This window comes from Perognathus longimembris, chromosome 8 (genome assembly GCF_023159225.1).
Source record: "Perognathus longimembris pacificus isolate PPM17 chromosome 8, ASM2315922v1, whole genome shotgun sequence".
Classification (NCBI taxonomy): domain Eukaryota; kingdom Metazoa; phylum Chordata; class Mammalia; order Rodentia; family Heteromyidae; genus Perognathus; species Perognathus longimembris.
In genome coordinates, this window is record NC_063168.1 from 63,252,454 (window position 1) to 63,271,474 (window position 19,021).

Genomic DNA, 19,021 nt, shown 5'->3' on the forward strand with positions numbered 1-19,021 from the left:
GACAGAATAGGTGGTGGAAAGCAAGCCTGGGACACAGGAGCCGGGATTCAGAGAGAAAGATTGCATCCATGAGAACAGCTTGATTAAAAACACACAGGCACTACCTTCCACTCCTCACTCAGTTGCCACATGTAGTAAAAATAAATAAACAGTACAAGTAATGTACCCATGGCCTAACACAGGAAACTGTAACCCCTCTGTACATCACTTTGACAATAAATAATTATTATTTTAAAAAATTGAGGGCTGGGGATATAGCCTAGTGGCAAGAGTGCCTGCCTCGGATACACGAGGCCCTAGGTTCGATTCCCCAGCACCACATATACAGAAAACGGCCAGAAGCGGCACCGCTGTGGCTCAAGTGGCGGAGTGCTAGCCTTGAGCAAAAAGAAGCCAGGGACAGTGCTCAGGCCCTGAGTCCAAGGCCCAGGACTGGCCAAAAAAAAAAAAAAAAAAAAAAAGATAAAAAATTGAGATTCCACCTTACACCACTTAGAAAGTTAGAATGGCCACTTTCAAGAAAACTAAGAATAACAGATGTGGGCGGGGATGTGGCCAAAGGAGAATGCTACTATACTGTTGGTGGGAATGCAAGCTTGCAGTCTGGAGGTTCCTCAAAAGACTAAACACAGAGCTCCCTTATAATTCAGCAATCCCACTTCTGGGTATTCACCCAAGTGACCACAAAAAAGTCCATATTAAAGTTATCAGCACAACCATGTTCATTGCAGTATTATTTACCAGAGCTGAAATATGGAACCAACCTAGATGCCTCTCAGTAGATGAATGGATCAAGATATGGTAAATATGCACAATGGTGTTCTATGTGTCATTAGACATTGCCCCATTCATTGTTTTTTGTTGTTGTTGTTGTTGTTTTTTGGCCAGTCCTGGGGCTTGGACTCAGGGCCTGAGCACTGTCCCTGGCTTCTTTTTGCTCAAGGCTAGCACTCTGCCACTTGAGCCACAGCACCACTTCTGGCCATTTTCTATATATGTGGTGCTGGGGAATTGAACCCAGGGCCTCATGTATACAAGACAAGCACGCTTGCCACTAGGCCATATCCCCAGCCTATGCCCCATTCATAAGTAAATGGAAAGACCTGGAAAAATATATTAAGTGAAGTAAACCAAACCCAAAGAAAAGTAACTGTAGCACCCCCACACACACCCCGCTCATCACTTTTTCAATAAAGATAAAATTAATTTTAAAGAAAAAATAAATAAATGAATAAATGGTCACTCCCTCCAACCTTAAATGTGTATTGTCCAAATGGTGACTATGCTTTGGAAACTGAGAGTATCCCAAAGAAAAACACCCATCCTGGCAACAAAATGGTAAACATGAGTCCTTTGATCACCAAAGTGTTTGCAAAGGGGAAAAAATTATAAGGAAGGATGCTTATCTTGAAAGGAACATCTGGAGAAAAACATCATTTGTTAAAGAGATGCTCAAGGAGAACAAACATCTACCACTAGCACAGTGACCCAAACTTCGTAAACTGACCAGACTTAGTATCTCTGGCTTCAGCTGATAATGTCAACACAGTGTAACAGCAAGAATAATGAACACATACCAAGTGTCCAGAATAAAGAACGTTTATCCTAAAATAAATACTTTAAAGGCAGGCACTGGTAGCTCATGCCTGTAATCCTAGCTAGTCAGGAGGTTGAGATATGAGTATTGCAGTTCAAAGCCAGTCTGGGCAGGAGAGTACATGAAACTTTTATCTCCAATTAAGTACTAAAAAGCTAGAAATGGATCTGTGTTTCATGTAGTAGAGCACTAGCCTTGAACAAAAAAACTTAAGGACAGACCCCTGACACTGAGTTCAAGTCCCAGAACTGGCACCAAAACATATACATTTTTAATTTTTTTTCTAAAGACTCTTAAAAGCAGAGTATAGAAATACATGCCAGAAGGTTGAGGTAAAAGGATCAAAATTTGGGACTAGCCTTGACTAAGAAGAGGTAGGGAAAGTTGGAGAGGATGAGAATGATGAGGAGATGGAGCCAAAAATCCCTGAGAATATGTGAATGTGGATTTTAAGGGTGCCTAAAAAGGAACATTTTAAACTTAGGGACAAAGTAAATTGAGTCAAGCACTCAACAAAGATTGCTATTATTTTTTATTGAGCCTTTTAGCAACATTTTTTTAATTTGGGAGGAAAATATATTTACAACAACTGTCGATTCATGGCTGGCATTTCTCAATTGTTTCAGGCACTGAATTAAAATTTTTCATTGCAGATAAGGACAGAACCTTTTTCTGGGTCCTGGCAGGTAACTTTGTTATGAAGAAACCTTCACTGAACCCCCTTCACAGATGAAGAATCAGGATGAGTGTTCCTTGATTGCTACTGCCTTTTGAAGGTAACAAAAGAGAAACGTTGACAGTGAGATGAGAATGGACAGTTTGCAAAAACAGACTTAGTGCCCCAGCTAAGCTGAGCTGATCCTTCTGATTTCTGGTCCTGTCAGACCTGAGTGATTCACCTCACAGGGTCATATCTGAATCTTCTACCTCAGCCTTTCCTCCCTCTGGATTCAGAAACATCTTGTTTCAGGGTCATAACCTTGTTATGTCTAGAGATCAATAATGTGTGGTATGATCTGTCGGACCACCTATGATCTTGCTTTCTTGTGTCCATAATCTTGGAGTATTAATTTATGTCAAGGTTGATTATGACTTAGGAAATTTTTACTTTCAAATCTCTTAAGTCTCTATTTTCCACCTCTGTACCAGCTAATGTCTTTCTCACTTTGCTGAGGAAGTGAATGATCCTCCTTCAAAAAACTGACAAACTAGCTTCCCATATCCATACACTCTGCCTTCCCTCCTACAAGGGGTAGGTTGTTCTGCCCTCCATTTGAGCCATGAACCCCATGGACCTGTTCTTCATCTACTGAAAGACTGCACTTGCCACTATTTCCTTTCTCCAGTACTATCGCATTTCTCTCTGTTCATGCATTTCCATGAGGAAACATCCAAGTGCTATCTAGCATCTAATAAAAATGCTCTAGTGTCCCTACTGTCCCCAGATACCACTCCTTTATAACAAAATTCCACAAAAAGGATATTTATTCCCATTGTCTTCACATCCTCATCCTTCAACCCCTCCTCTTTTATTTATTTATTTTTGTTTTTGTTTTTTTGTTTTGCCAGTCCTGGGGCTTGGACTCAGGACCTGAGCACTGTCCCTGGCTTCTTTTCGCTCAGGCTAGCACTCTGCCACTTGAGCCACAGCGCCACTTCTGGCCATTTTCTATATATGTGGTGCTGAGAAATCGAACCCAGGGCTTCATGTATATGAGGCAAGCACTCTTGCCACTAGGCCATATTCCCAGTCCCTATTTATTTATTTTTTTGGCCAGTCCTGGGCCTTGAACTCAGGGCCTGAGCACTGTCCCTGGCTTCTTTTTGCTCAAGGCTAGCACCCTGCCACTTGAGCCACAGTGCCACTTCTGGCCGTTTTCTACATATGTAGTGCTGAGGAACTGAACCCAGGGCTTCATGTATACGAGGTGAGCACTCTTGCCACTAGGCCATATTCCCAGCCCCACTCATCCTCTTTTGAATCCACCCTAATCAGGCTTTCTTTCCAATGATTCTACAGTAGCCTCTCTGATTAAAAAAAATCATATATTATTTGTAAATCTTCCTAAATACAGAGAGTAATTCCCAGTCCCTATTTGACTTGCCCTCTCAGCAGCACGGTGACTTGGTTGATTGTGCCCTCTTCTTTGAAACCTTCTTCACTGGTCTTCTGCAATGCTATATGCTCCTACTTCCCTACCAGCCACTCATTCCTTTCATACACCTTTGCTCAATCTGACTCCTTATGCCAGCTTCTAAAGCTTGGGAGTTCCTCAGAAATAGTCCTCAGTTCTCTTCTCCTTTGACTTTCTTTTTTTTGGCCAGTCCTGGGCCTTGGACTCAGGGCCTGAGCCACCATCCCTGGCTTCTTCCCGCTCAAGGCTAGCACTCTGCCACCTGAGCCACAGCGCCCCTTCTGGCCGTTTTCCATATATGTGGTGCTGGGGAATCGAACCGAGAGCTTCATGTGTAGGAGGCAAGCGCTCTTGCCACTAGGCCATATTCCCAGCCCTCCTTTGACTTTCACTCCCAGGTGGTCTCATGATTTCAAACAGCATCTGAGATCGACTCATATACACCTGTCTACCTCATTTTCTCCCCTATCTTCTAGGCTGAATCTACTTGCCTACTTCACAGCTCCTCTGGGAAGTTGAATGAAACGTAAATGTAACTACATGTAGCTGCACGTTACTTATCTTAGTGTCTTAACTTAGATAACAGAAGCTATGTTACAAGGGGGGTTGAAGACCACTATTAAGAACTTTCAAAAGGGGAATCAAACCATTTTTATTCTAAAAAAAACATTCATCAAGGGGCTGGGAGTGTGGTTTAGTGGTAGAGTGCTTGCCTAGCATACATGAAGCCCTGGGTTTGATTCCTTAGCACCACATAAACAGAAAAAGCCAGAAGTGGCAGTGTGTCTCAAGTGGTAGAGTGTTAGCCTTGAACAAGAAGAAGCCAGGGACAGTGCTCAGGCCCTGAGTTCAAGCCCCAGAACTGGAAAAAAAAGATCTAGCGGCCTTGCATATTACAAAGTGGGACTTCCCCAGCTCTCACCCACTCCTGGCGGGGGCTCAAGGAAGGAAAGTGCCTTTCACAGTTAGTCTCTTCGCAACTTGCATTCTTTCCTTCATGATAACAGAGAGGTTCTTTTTCCAGAGAGGTTGGCTCTTCCTTTCTATAGGGAAGAATCAGAAAAGAATGAATTCTCATAACTTTTCAACTGTAGCACTTAATTTTTTTCAATTAAATTTGAAGTTAATAAGTTCTATATGGATTTATATATTTTATGAGGGGAAAAACCAAATAGAATTACTCACTCTGGTATTAATCAAAGAGCTGAATGAATGAGGCCCTCAGAGTTTCCAGTTTACCATCCCTGGGACAGTCTAGAGAGTAGGGTGGTCAAACACAAGACAAACTTGTATTTTCTACTCCTGCTGCCACCACTGGGGTAGTTCCATCATTGATGGCAGGGAATCCAATCTTCCTCCTTTTTCCAGAGAAAGCTTATAGATGTGAGCTTCTAGTGGCCCTAGGGACTTGAACAAAGCCCTATCCTCCTTCCTATCACACTCTGCTACAGAGGTATTTAAAAACAAAATCCTTTCTTCAATACTAGGATTAATTAGACATTAGGATTAAGATGTTAATCATTCCAAAAATCTTACCCAAACTTCTCCAATCAACCAGCAAAAAGCTGGAAGTGGAGTTATAGGTCAATTAATAGAATTCCAGCCTTGAAACAAACAAACAAACAAAAAGCTAATGGCAGTACCCAAACTGTGTTCAGGCTGAGTTCAACCCCCAGTACCGATACTCTCCCCCCCCACACACAATCTAATCTTTTAACTTTAGTACAAGTGTCAGTCACCCTCAGTCATTTTTGTGCTTGTTATTCCTAAGCAATTTGTTTCTTAAAATCAGAAAAGCCTGAATAAAGTTGTCACCTCACTGAGACACAGTGGCAGGAACTGCCAGTCAGTCAAGCCACCATGGAGAGGTCTTAGCATTGACCCCAACAATTTGGACAGCAGGGGCAGCAACAGAGCCAATCATCTTAAATGAAAGTTGAGCAGTTTGGGGTTAACAGGCTTACATGTAAATAATTTCCTGTTCTTCCTCCTGAGGTTCCAGAAGATAAGAAGCTCTTGCCACAGGCTTCACATCAAAACTGCTCTCATTAAAATTCCTTTTCACTTTTAGCCTTTAACCAGAAAACATATGTGAGAATATATGAAAATACTACTACTTTGAATTTATGCAAAACTTATTGTTATACACTGACAATCAGCAAAATGCTGCACTATAGGTGTACAGTGTGACACTGTAGGTAGAGTACCAGCCTTGAGCAAGAAACCCAAATGAGTGTGAGGCCCTGAGTTCAAGGCCTAATACTGGCACAAAAAAGAAAAGAAAAAACTAAAGTTTTAATATTTAACACAGCAAAGGTTCTTAAGTTATCTTTGTGATAGGACTAATCAAAATAAAGTTTCTATAGAGATAAAACAAGTTAGTACATGCTAAAAAGCTTATAACAGTGTCTAGTAAATAGTAACTAAATGAATAATTATTGTTATTCTAGATTAGTAATTAGAATAGGAATTTAGTCTTTTCTTAAGAAAGGGACAGATGAGAATATTTAAAAGTAACAAAAGAAAAGGTGTGTCTATTTCTGGAGAAAAATAGCCTATACTACTCTTCTACCTAAAATGTCTGGCATGCAATAAAAAAGTATAAGACATTAAAAAAAAAAAACCTCACATGAAATAACTCATGGTCAAGTAATATGCTCTACCACTTAAGCCACAGCGCCACTTAGTTCCATAACTTGGAGTTATGTGTTCATATGTACTAGCTATTGAACTATTGTGATCTTCTGCTAGGACTATCCTAGACATGTACTAATTATTACCAATGAGGGAAACCATAGAGTCTATGTTTCTTTTTGGGGGCGGGGGGGGGCATAATTTATTTTTTTTCCTTAGCACTCATACAAGGGGGAAATGGTTTAATATGTGGATTAGCAGTCAACTATTGTTATTTTGAAGCAGCTGGTTTTCAGGATGTTTATGCTGATGCTGCCGTGTCGAATCTATGTTTCTTTGAGCCTGGCTCACTTCACTTAGTATGCTTTTTTCCAAGTCTTTCCATTTCCTTATGAGTGAGGCAATGTCATTCTTCCTGATGGAAGCATAGAATTCCATTGTGTATATATGTACCACATTTTCTTGGTCCATTCATCTACTGAGGGGCATCTGAGTTGGTTCCATATTTTAATGATGGTAAATGGAGAGACAAAGTGTAAAAGATGAACCAATGCAACAGCAATACTTATAAGATAATATGCTGTAAACCAACTGTACTATAACTCAGGGGGGAGGGGAGGGAATTAATGAGGGGGGGAAGGTGGGAGAAAAATGGAGGAGGAGGTAACAAGTTTGATAAGAAATGTACTCACTGGGCTGAGAATATGGCCTAGTGGTAAAGTGCTTGCCTCGTATACATGAAGCCCTGGGTTCGATTCCTCAGCACCACATATATAGAAAAAAGCCAGAAGTGGTGCTGTGGCTCAAAAGGTAGAGTGCTACCCTTGAGCAAAAAGAAGCCAGGGACAGTGCTCAGGCCCTGAGTCCACGCCCCAGGACTGGCAACAAAAACAAAACAAATAAACAAAGAAATGTACTCACTGCCTTACATACGAAACTTTAACCCTTCTGTACATCACTTTGACAATAAATAAATTAATTTTTTAAATATTTAAAGTGAAAATGTTATAGACTTTCCCAAGGTAATGAATATTATTTATAATATACATTTTAGAAAATCTTCAAAATAAGGAAAGACATAAAATCACAGAGACAGAAATCTCAGCCATGCCAGGAGGCACCAATGGCTCATTCCTGTAATCCTAGCTATTCAGGATGCTGAGTCCTGGAGGATCGAGGCTCAAAGCCAGCCAGGGCAGAAAAACCTAAGAGCTGGGCATTGGTGGCTCATACCTGTAATCCTAGCTATTGAGGAGACCGAGATCTGAGGATCACAGTTCGAAGCCAGCCCCAGCAGGGCTTAAGTGGTAGAACATCATTGGGGTACAAGGAAGCTGAGCAAGAGCATGAGCAAAAATCCTTAGTTCAGGGTGGGGATATGGCCTAGTGGCAAGAGTGCTTGACTTGTATACATGAAGCCCTGGGTTCGATTCCCCAGCACCACATATATAGAAAATGGCCAGAAGTGGCGCTGTGGCTCAAGTGGCAGAGTGCTAGCCTTGAGCAAAAAGAAGCCAGGGACAGTGCTCAGGCCCTGAGTCCAAAGCCTAGTACTGGAAAAAAAAAAAAATCCTTAGTTCACACCCTGGTATATACACATGTATACACACAAACTCAAGGAACCCTAAGATGGAAAGAAAATTAATAAACATAGGCACATCAGAGTCTAGCTAATGGAAAGACAGAAAAAAAATCTTGACAGTAGCTAAGAAAAAAAGAAAATTCAGAGAATCAAAAGTAATGGGTATGGTAGAATTTTCAAAGTCCAAAAGGTTCATCATTCCTATTTTGCTCATCATTACCTGCTCCTTTTACAAAATTCACTTTCTATGTATATGGTAGGCACTTTAAGCCATTTGTTTGGAGTCATAAACTCTCTTGAATTAGAAATACTTGGCAATCTGGAATACAGTTGAGTCTTTTCAATCTCTTTAAATTCTTTCATTGTATATATTTTGCCTGCAGAAAAATTAGTAATCTAAATTAGCACACTTAAATGAAACTGCCATTCCTCTTGGGCTATGAAATCACGTAATAATTGGAAACTAAATACCAGTTTCACACTGAAAAAGAGTCCTTTTTTCATCATCATTATTATACTGTGCTTTTTTCAAAGGGTCACGGAATGGTCGCATGATAACCTGCAAGAGAAGTACTTATATGAGGACTGGGTTGCAGATTTGAGAATTAAACATTCTGAATCTTTCCTAAGCAGCTCTTATGTGCTCTTGAAGAACCAAGATCATCTACACAGTATGTATCTATTATATGTGTGTGTGCGTGTGTGTGTATATTTGACATATATATCACATTAAAAAGAGATGAAAGCACTCTAACCAAAAAGGTAGAGTTAGCTCTTGTTTCAGTGTGGGATTCTTCTTCACAATTTCTCTTGCTCACCTTTTCTATCATGTAAGGATATACAGGAGGTACTATGTATTTGAGGACCCTCATCAGACAGCAAATCTACTGACATCTTGAGCTTATACTTCCCAGTCTCCAGAACAATAAGCAATATTGTGTGTGTGTGTGTGTGTGTGTGCATGCACGCATGCACACGCATGCACATGTATATGCTGCCTAGGTTGTGTTAAAAAATTATGGGATGGTAAGGTATAGTAGAAGATCATAGACACATTAATGATGTGCTATTTAGAGCTGGTGACTGACAACCATTCTGTGTTTCACTGGCCTCGCCTGTGAAGAACTACCTTATACAGCAGCAATGGAGATAAAATACATGAAAAAGAAAACATGCTTATCTTATCATGTGCAAAGAAAAGTCCTAATGTTTGCTCAAGCACTCTGCTATTATTAATAGAAAATCATGTAAAGTTTTAGGTTTAATATTTACACTTATTAACAGAGAAGTAACCTGTTGAAGTATAGAGGAAGCACATTAGAAAATAAACTGATATAATCTCATTCTTTTAAAATAAAAATGTGTGTAAATATATACATTTATACACACACATACATATGTGCCTAGGAAGATATATAATATATAGGATATAGAAAATGTTACTGAGGCAGTTCTGGGGAACAGAATTATATGTGGCTTTTAATTTGGAAAATCAATCTTTAATCATTTATATATAATAAAATATATTAATTTGTAACAAATTTAAAAGCCTATGAAAACTTTAAACATTTCCTATCATTGAACAATATTTTCAAATTTTACAAAGATTTAATTTGCTTTGGGAATTTTGCTCCTTCCTAAGATATAAAGATTGAGAAGTAGTCTTAAAACATTTTTGCATTTATATTACTCAGTCAGTAAGGGGTAATTCTATACTAAGGATGTTCAAAACAATGAGAAACACATTATCAAAGCTAAAATATATAGCCTAGCCTACCTTAAAAAAATTGGGATCCTTTTTACTCATATAAAAAGGATCATACTCTTTAGGATCATAATGTTCTATAAATGCACTTCCCTGAAAGAAAGAAATAAGATCACATGTAAGAAAGAAATGTACAATTAATTTTAAGCATGATCAGATTCAAAGTCACACAATTCCATTCATGTAGAACACCTGCATAACAAACATGAAGCCCTGAGTTCAAACTCCAGTACTGCCCAAAGAGAGAGACAGAGTCTCTCTGAAGAATATAGATTGTACATACACAAAGGAGGAGTGGCTGGGAATATGGCCTTGTGGTTAAGTGCTTGCCTCTTATACATGAAACCCTGGGTTCAATTCCTTAGCACCACATATATAGAAAAAGGGCGGAAGTGGTGCTGTGGCTCAAGAGGGAGAGTACCAGCTTTGAGCAAAAAGAAGCCAGGGACAGTGCTCAGGCCCTGAGTCCACGCCCCAGGACTGGCAACAAAAACGGAACAAATAAACAAAACCCAAAGGAGGAGAGAGGAGGCTGTTTGGATGATTAAACAGCAAGTGAACAAACAACTATAATTTTTAAACCAACTGGAAAAAGTATCAAAGAGCTTTTCCTACCTTTTTATTTACATATTTCAAAAAACTATCTATTTCCTGTTGTCTCCTTTTTTTACTCTTCTTATATGAACAAACTTTTTCTATAATTTTCTTCTGTAGAGGATCTGCCACTTGCTCAACCCATTTTTTATATAACATCTCTTTTTTTCTTCTATTTAAGAAGTCATAATGATGTAAACACTTATCTAAGTCCTAGAAAAGTTTAAAAAGACAAATGAAACATCTTGAAATTATCTTGTTCTAAAATTTCCTAAAACTTAAGCTTCGTAAGTTTACATTGTAACTCATAAAAAAAAACCCACAAAACAATTTGTTAACTAGATCATTTATTTAGCTTCCACTATTTGACAAAGAATATGTTAGAAACAGGTAATTTATAGATAACATGCCGATTTTTCCTGGGGAGATAGGCTTAAAAACAAACTTACAATACAATATAGCAATATTGTATATATTGTAACTGAAGACAAAGGAGAGGGGAAAAAAAGCCATTGTCTAGTAACTTAAAAGATTCTGATGGGGTGGGAATGTGGCTTAGTGGTAGAGTGCTTGCCTAGCATGCAAGAAGCCCTGGGTTCCATTCCTTAGTACCACAAAAACAGAAAAAGGCGGAAGTGGAGCTCTGGCTCAAGTGGTAGAGTGCTAGCCTTGAGCAAAAAAAGAAGCTTGGGGACAGAGCCCAGCCCCTGAGTGAGAGAGAGAGAGAGAGAGAGAGAGAGAGAGAGAGGAGAAGAGAGGAGAGAGAGAAAGATTCTGAGATTGGTAGTTCTCAAAAAATTAAAGAGAATTACTATGTAATTAAACTGTTTAGATATATACCTAAAAGAATTAAAAACAGGGACAGAAATTGCTATTTGTGCATTAGGGTGTTCATTGGCACACTTACAATAACCATAAGGTAGTAACAATCCATGTGTCCAAAAATAAATAAATTAACAAAATGCATGTGCAATGGAATATTACTCAGTCATAAAAAAGAATAAAGTAGCTGGGCAACATTGGTTCACACTTGTAATCTTAGTTATACACAAGACTGAGATCTGAAGACCAAAGCTCAAGGCCAGACTGGGCAGGACAATCCAGAAGGCTCTTATCTACAATAAACCAACAAAAAGCCAAAAGTGGATCTGTGGCTTAGTAATAGAGCAGCAGCCTTAAGTAATAAAAACCCAAAGGACAGAAACTTGGTTCAGAGTTCAAGCCTCGTACCAGCACAAAGAAAAAAAGAGAAGAGGAGAAGAGAAAAATAAAAGAAATGAATAGAGAAGGGAGGGAGGAAGGAAGGCAGGAAAGAAGGAAAGAAAAAGGAAGGAAGGAAGGAAGGAAGGAAGGAAGAAAGGAAGGAAGGAAAGAGTTCTTATATATGCTGGAACATGGACAAGTTTTGAAAATACTATGGCAAAGTGAAATAAGCCAGGCAAAAAGATAAATATTGTAGGGTTCTGCATGTTCAGAATATGATCTATCTAAACCCATCAAAATTCATAGAAAATAGATCACAGGTTACTAGGGGCTTCCAAGAGAGAAAGAAAAGGAAATACTGCTTAATGAATCCAAAGTTTCAGTTTGGGGTGACACAAACATTTTGGAAATAGTGGGGCTGGCTGCACAACACTGCAAATGTAATGAGTAACATTGAATGTGACTCTTAAAATGGCTAATTTTATATTGTACAGCTTTTTCCCATAATGGACAAAAAGTTGTGTGTTTTGTCAGTCACGGGGCTTGAACTATGGGCCTGGGCAACTGTCCCTGAGCTTTTTAGCTCAAAGATAGCACTCTACCACTTTGAGCCACAGTGCCACTTCCATTCTTCTGGTGGTTAACTTACAGACTTTCCTGCCCAGGCTGCCTTTGGACCGAAATTCTCAGATCTCAGCCTTCTGAATAGCTAGGATTACAGATGTGAGCCACAGGTACCTGGCTCAAAATGGTTTTTTTTAATGACTTTTAAAAAAATTTGTGGGCTGTGTATCAGAAAGAATGGCATTGCCCCATTCGCAAGAAAATGGAAGGACTTGGAAAAAATTATACTAAGTGAAGTGAGCCAGACCCAAAGAAACATGGACTCTATGGTCTCCCTCACAGGTAATAATTAGCACAGGTTTAGGCTAGTCACAGCAGAGGATCACAAGAGCTTAATAGCTATGCCCCTATGAATGCATAAGATAATGCTAAGTGAAATGAACTCCATGCAATGGAAACAAGTGTTATATCACTGTTGTAATTACTTTCAATATGCCATGTGAAACCGTAGCTTCTATTGTTGATGATCCTCTTGGATCCCCTTCCTGTAGTTGTACCCGCACTATCACTGTATCTTATCTGAGTACACTGGAAACCGTATATACTGGTATTAGAACTAAGAAAGTGAAAGGGAATAGCAGAATCAAGAGACAAAGGATAAAAAGACAAATGACTCCAAAAGCAATACTTGCAAAACCATTTGGTGTAAACCAACTGAACAACTCATGGAGGGAGAGGGAAGGGGGGAATGAGGGAGGAGGTAACAAACAGTACAAGAAATGTACCCAAGGCCTAACGTATGAAACTGTAACCTCTCTGTACATCACTTTGACAATAAATAAGAAAAAAAGTTTATGGACTTGGAATGTGGCTTAGCGGTAGAGTTGTATGCGTAGCATGCATAAAGCTTGGGGTTCGATTCCTCAGCCCACATAAACAGAAAAACACAGAAGTGGCGCTGTGGCTCAAGTGGCAGAGTGCTAGCCTTGAGCAAAAATGAGGCCAGGGACAGTGCTCAGGCCCTGAGTTCAAGCCCCAGGATTGGCAAAAGGAAAAAAATACATAAAGTGAGAAATTCGTAGGCTGAAAAAGGACTCGTGGGAAGAAAAAGGACAACAGAAAATTGGGGGACAATAACATTCTTGTGAGAGAGAGAAGAAAAAGAGAGATCTCTTTGTGCTAATAAGCATTTTTTTATTTGTGTCTATAATTTTTCTAGGGTGCACTACACTGAAAATGAAAAAAATGAAAAAAAATTAATGAAGATGCACTCTGTAGCCATTCTATATAATAATTATAATATACTATATAATATATAATATTGATCAAGTAGCTACATTAGTATCTTCTTTAGCTAAGATCTAAAAGAACATAATTAAATTCTGAAAGTAAAAATCCTGAAAACATTCAATTATTAGTATTATCTGGACTTATTATGTTTTATGTGACAGATATAACCCTGTTAAATTCTCTATACATTTGATTTTTCTACTTCAAAACATATCACCAAGTACTTTTTTTAAGAGTATTTTCATCTTTGTGCTTTTGGTTACAGCTCATTCTAAGGCAAATATTGCTTAGTTCACAGACATTTTGAGTTCCAGAACAAGCTTACCCAGAGTCATGTGGCCATTACAATCCATTGTGAAGATCCATTTTTCACATCTGATAAAACATTTTGGGGGCTGGGGATATAGCCTAGTGGCAAGAGTGCCTGCCTCGGATACATGAGGCCCTAGGTTCGATTCCCCAGCACCACATATACAGAAAACGGCCAGAAGCGGCGCTGTGGCTCAAGTGGCAGAGTGCTAGCCTTGAGCGGGAAGAAGCCAGGGACAGTGCTCAGGCCCTGAGTCCAAGGCCCAGGACTGGCCAAAAAAAAAAAAAAAAAACATTTTGCCTTTATGAGTTAAAATAGACAAAAGCAGGTCTCTATCTGAAGCTTTTCAACTAGGTAGATCAAACTGGTTTTCCAATATTAATGTGTGTGTGTGTGTGTGTGTGTGTGTGTGTGTGTGTGTGTGTGTACACTAAGGCTTTAACTTAGTGTTATCCCTTAAGTTTTTTGCTCAAAGCTGATGCTCTACTACTTGAGCAACAACTCTACTCCCAGCTCTTTAATGGTTAATTAAAAGTAAGAGTCTCAGCCCGGTGCCTGTAATCCTACTTTCTAAGAAGGCTGACACCTGAGGATCTATCTTCAAAGCCAGTATGAGCAGGAAAGTCCTTGAGACTCTTATCTCCAATTAGCTACAAAAATAGCTAGAAGTGGAGCTGTAGCTCCACTTGATCAAAGAATCTCAGGACAGCCCAGGCCCTGAGTTCAAGGCCCAAGACTGGCACCCTCCCACCAAAAAAAAAATTGAAACAACCTTTTTTTAGACAATAGGGACATAAATATAATAGACACAATTTCATTTATCATTAGTGCAAAGTGTAGAACTATCACCTTTTTATTAATTAATTAATTATTTACTTATATTCCTTAAAACTTTTTGTGATTCTGGGAATCAAACCCAACCACCACTGAGCTATATCCCCATCCCTCAAATAAATATTAGATATGAAAATTTTTATCTACAAGCCATATTTTCAGATGTTTAACCAATACAATCTTTAGGAAACAGTTCATACCAATTTGTCTCGTTTTCATAACAAATACTGCACAATTAAATATTTGCCATAAAAATATGCTTTCTAGTATAAAATTACCTTTGAAATCTTCTCATAAGGGCTGGGAATATGGCCTAGTGGCAAGAGTGCTTGCCTCGTATACATGAAGCCCAGGGTTCGATTCCCCAGCACCACATATACAGAAAATGGCCAGAAGTGGCGCTGTGGCTCAAGTGGCAGAGTGCTAGCCTTGAGCAAAAAGAAGCCAGGGGCTGTGCTCAGGCCCTGAGTCCAAGGCCCAGGACTGGCAAAAAAAAAAAAAAAGTAAGAAAGAAATCTTCTCATAATTACATAAAAATGAAGCATTCTCAAGGATATGAACAGAGCTCAGTCGTATAGCACATGATTAGCACATCCAAGTCTATGGGTTCAATCCCAGAACCATAAAAATTAAAACTTAAGAAAAATATTCTCAAATTAACTGTCTTGGTTTTGTTTGTTTGGTTGTTGTTTGTTTTTGTTTCTGCCAGTCCTGGGGCTTGAATCAGGGCCTGAGCACTGTGTCTTGAGCTTCTGTTTTGCCCTAGACTAGCACTCTACCACTTGAGCCACAGCACCACTTCTGGCTTTTTCTGTGTATGTGGTGCTGAGGAATCGAACCCAGGGCTTCATGCATGCTAGGCAAGCACTCTACCACTAAGCCACATTCCCAGCCCCTCAAATTAACTGTCAATGGAAGTAGCTGTCCACTTCTACTATCCTTATTTCAGAACAGATGAGTAAAATCTCATAATCTATGAACTATCCTTCCACCATTAACACCCATGGAAGTTAAAGCTCATGAAAGTTAAACATCAGTTAGAAGCCTGAACTTCCGAGCTGAATTACCACTTACACTCAAATGTATCTCAACTCAAAATCCATTTCCTTTTTATGCGTATAGCAGGGTCTCACTACATAGTTCAGGCTTCCCTTAAACTCGTGATCCTCTTGTGGCCACTTGTCCTCAAAATTCATGTTCTCTCCTCTTTATAATCAGAGTTCCTTTTCCTAAGAAAGCCTGTTGTCCTCAACTAAAGTGAATGCAAGACTAAAGTGGGGAGATCAGGTCTAGCAGGCGCCATCTCGGCCACATGGTAGATGGTAAAATGTGATAGGGTATCCCTGAATCTTTAGAATAGGACTGCACCCCCAAACGTGGGAATGAGTTCCTTGTGGTTTCCGATTTAAAATTACACTACCCCTGCTCAAGGCTATGTTTTGGCTTTTATTCCCAAGTAAAGGTCATGCTGCCCTTGCTCAACGTTATGTTTTGCTTCTGTACTTTTTGCTTGGCTTGCACTAGCAGGAAAGAACCCTTAGGGATTTTCCACCCCTGAGAAAAATAATGAGGTGAGTTTTTGGTATATAAGGAGCTCTAAAAATAACTCAGGACTGCATTTGGGGACTCGCTGACCCAGTGTAGCTGCCATCTGGCTAATAAAGACTTTCTATTGGCTGTACTCTGTGTCCATATGATCTCTCCTGATGCCTTACCCCATAGGCAACTAAAATGTGAAAAACCATAATCTGAAGGACATTGGAAAATGACCAAAGACTGAGAGGAACTAGAGGGCAGTAATCATTGTAAAAAGAGAAAAGAACTGGTTGAACTTGCCTACCTGCCTTCCCTCTCTCCCTTCCTTCCTCCTCCTTCTTCCTCACTCTTTTATTCTCTCTCTCCCTCTTTCTCTCTCTCTCTTTCACCTTTCAACTTTTGCTCAACAATAGGTCGGGCTCAAAGAGGCAATTAAAACAAACTCAAATAGAAACATGCTGTCTTTCTTGCTCAGGACCTAGAAGACAGAGTTCAAAGCAACCATTGTAGACAAGAAGTGAAGGGGAAAAATATAATGAAAAAAGAAAATCAGAACAAATGCCAATACTGCAAATGAACTCTAGCCAAATCTTTGGCACACACTTGAACTGTCTATGCATAAGAGAGACTTCATGAATCCTACTTAAAGCTAAAAAGGACTAAACAGTAACTTTATGTGCTGTCATCTAAAGGAAAGCCAAACCTCAATGTTGTTGTTGTTGTTATTTTTTTGGTTTTTTTTTTGGCCAGTCCTGGGCCTTGGACTCAGGGCCTGAGCACTGTCCCTGGCTTCCTTTTGCTCAAGGCTAGCACTCTGCCACTTGAGCCACAGCGCCACTTCTGGCCGTTTTCTGTATATGTGGTGCTGGAGAATTGAAGCCAGGGCCTCAAGTATACGAGGCAAGCTCTCTTGCCACTAGGCCATATCCCCAGCCCAAACCTCAATGTTCTTGAGAATATAACAGAACCCAAGTTCTAAAATGAGGAAAGGAGGAAGGGAGAAAAGGAGAGAGAGGAAGGAAGGAAGGAAGGAAGGAAGGAAGGAAGGAAGGAAGGAAGGAAGGAAGGAAGGAAGGAAGGAAGGAAGGAAGGAAGGAAGGAAAAGAAAGGCAGGAAGAAAGGGAGGGAGGGAGGGAGGGAGGAAGGAAGGAACAGGAAAGGAGGGAGGGAGGCAAGGGAAACCATAATGACAGTAAAGTGGCTCCACTAAGTGAGGGTAGTTAATTCCCAGGAGCATGAGGAGGAATCTTTGGAAGTGTCATGTATATTCATTATCTTAATTTGTGGAGATTTCAAAACTCATAAAATTGTACCCTTTATATACATTGATGCTGGGCACCAGTGTGGCTCATGCCTGTAATCCTAGCTACTTAGGAGGCTGAGATGATCTGAAGGTCACAGTTCCAAGCCAGCCCAGGCAGGAAAGGCCGTGAGATTCTCATCTCTAATAAACTACTCAGAAAAGGCGGTAATTGGCACTGAGGTGAAAGTGGTAGGTAGAGTGCTAGCCCTGAGCATAAGAAGCTCAGGGACAGTGCCTAGCCCTGAGTTCAAGTCCCACAGCTGGCAAAGTGTGTGTGTGCGCGCGCGCGCACATTTGTTGTATATCAACTATACCTTAATAAAGCAAGTTAGAAAAAAGAGGGCTGGGGATATAGCCTAGTGGCAAGAGTGCCTGCCTCGGATACACGAGGCCCTAGGTTCGATTCCCCAGCACCACATATACAGAAAACGGCCAGAAGCGGCGCTGTGGCTCAAGTGGCGGAGTGCTAGCCTTGAGCGGGAAGAAGCCAGGGACAGTGCTCAGGCCCTGAGTCCAAGGCCCAGGACTGGCCAAAAAAAAAAGAAATGCAGCTTATCAAAATTTGAGTAATAGAGCTTCAAGGGAATCTTAGTTTTGTTACTTCCAAAAAAAATACACATAAGTGATGTATAATTCCATCTTAAGAAGCCAGAAAATGTAAAAAGCAAATACAAAATAGTAAAGTAAAAGGATATTAGAGACTGAAACAGATTTAAATAGACCACAAGCCACTTTTCATTGCAAATAGCCAAGTAAGAAACTCAAAATGTCATACAACTAATCAATTATACCTTCATTAAGTCAAGTGGCTCAGGTTCCAGCCATCCTTTTGAGCTCCTGAGCTTGGGAAGAGTACCACATGCATGATCACTATTGTCTGTATTTTTCATTGTGATCACAAGCAACAGAGCCCCTAGAAAAACTAAAAAGTAGTCTATTTAGTAATGAAAATTCATGGCCATCTTATCTTGCCTTCCATTTACTAATAAATACTCATAACCACGGGTCGAAATGTGAGCGCTAGCAGTAAACTCGATTTCCTAACAGGAGGTATCTCAGGGCGTGTGTGGGGGGGGGGGAGATCCCCTGTTGTCTTCAGAGCCTGCTCCTCCAGGCAGGCCTGCTTCTCTCTCTAAAGGAACCCCCAAAACCCCTGCCCACAAGGCAGTGCGGTCATCAGCCCAGCCATTTGCAGCACGTTCCTCACTAGTCGCCAAGAACCGGGAGCTGCAACTTCCAGGCCACTGAGGCACAGCCTGAGCTCTTAAGGAAGGAAGGGCATAGCTTTGGGCAAGAATTCTAAGACTTCACGCTCTGAGAGATCCAAATCCGGCATGGGAAGGAGAGGCTGCCGGGAGGCTCTGCGCTCCGCTCCGGGTACGCGGACCAGCAGCACCCACTCCCTCACCGCGGACCAGGCCTCCCGCGAGCGGCCTCGGCCACCACCCGTGGGCCTCTGGCGCCAACCCACACGTGCGCCCTGGGCCGGTCGGGGGCGGCCGGCCACGACTGGTCACGTGAGGTCCCCTCCGCGGCCCCACGCGAGGTCAGCAGCCTGAGACCACAGCGGTCGCGCTGCTATGGCGAGGGAGCACGCGCAAGCCCGAGGCCTCTCCCTCCCGCGCGCGTCACTACAGACGCGAACGTTCCCGCCCAGCGTCTCCGGAACGCCGC

General features: G+C 40.7%; 1 protein-coding gene across 2 annotated transcripts; it reads right to left on the minus strand.

The window, feature by feature from the left end:
- Positions 1 to 2,108: 2,108 nt before the first annotated feature.
- On the minus strand, positions 2,109 to 18,348 carry Fam228b (family with sequence similarity 228 member B). Of its 2 annotated transcripts, none has more exons than XM_048353329.1 (8): positions 18,139 to 18,348; positions 10,329 to 10,520; positions 9,726 to 9,806; positions 8,420 to 8,507; positions 8,169 to 8,325; positions 5,697 to 5,804; positions 4,655 to 4,775; positions 2,109 to 2,364 (listed from the first exon to the last, which is right to left on the minus strand). In XM_048353329.1, the coding sequence occupies exons 1-8, from the start codon at positions 18,235 to 18,237 to the stop codon at positions 2,335 to 2,337; spliced, it is 876 nt and encodes a 291-aa protein (XP_048209286.1). In that variant the 5' UTR covers positions 18,238 to 18,348; the 3' UTR covers positions 2,109 to 2,334. The 2 variants fall into 2 exon arrangements, with proteins under 2 accessions (XP_048209286.1, XP_048209285.1); XM_048353328.1 differs by having other exon boundaries at positions 4,618 to 4,775.
- Between the last annotated feature and the right edge of the window lie 673 nt (positions 18,349 to 19,021).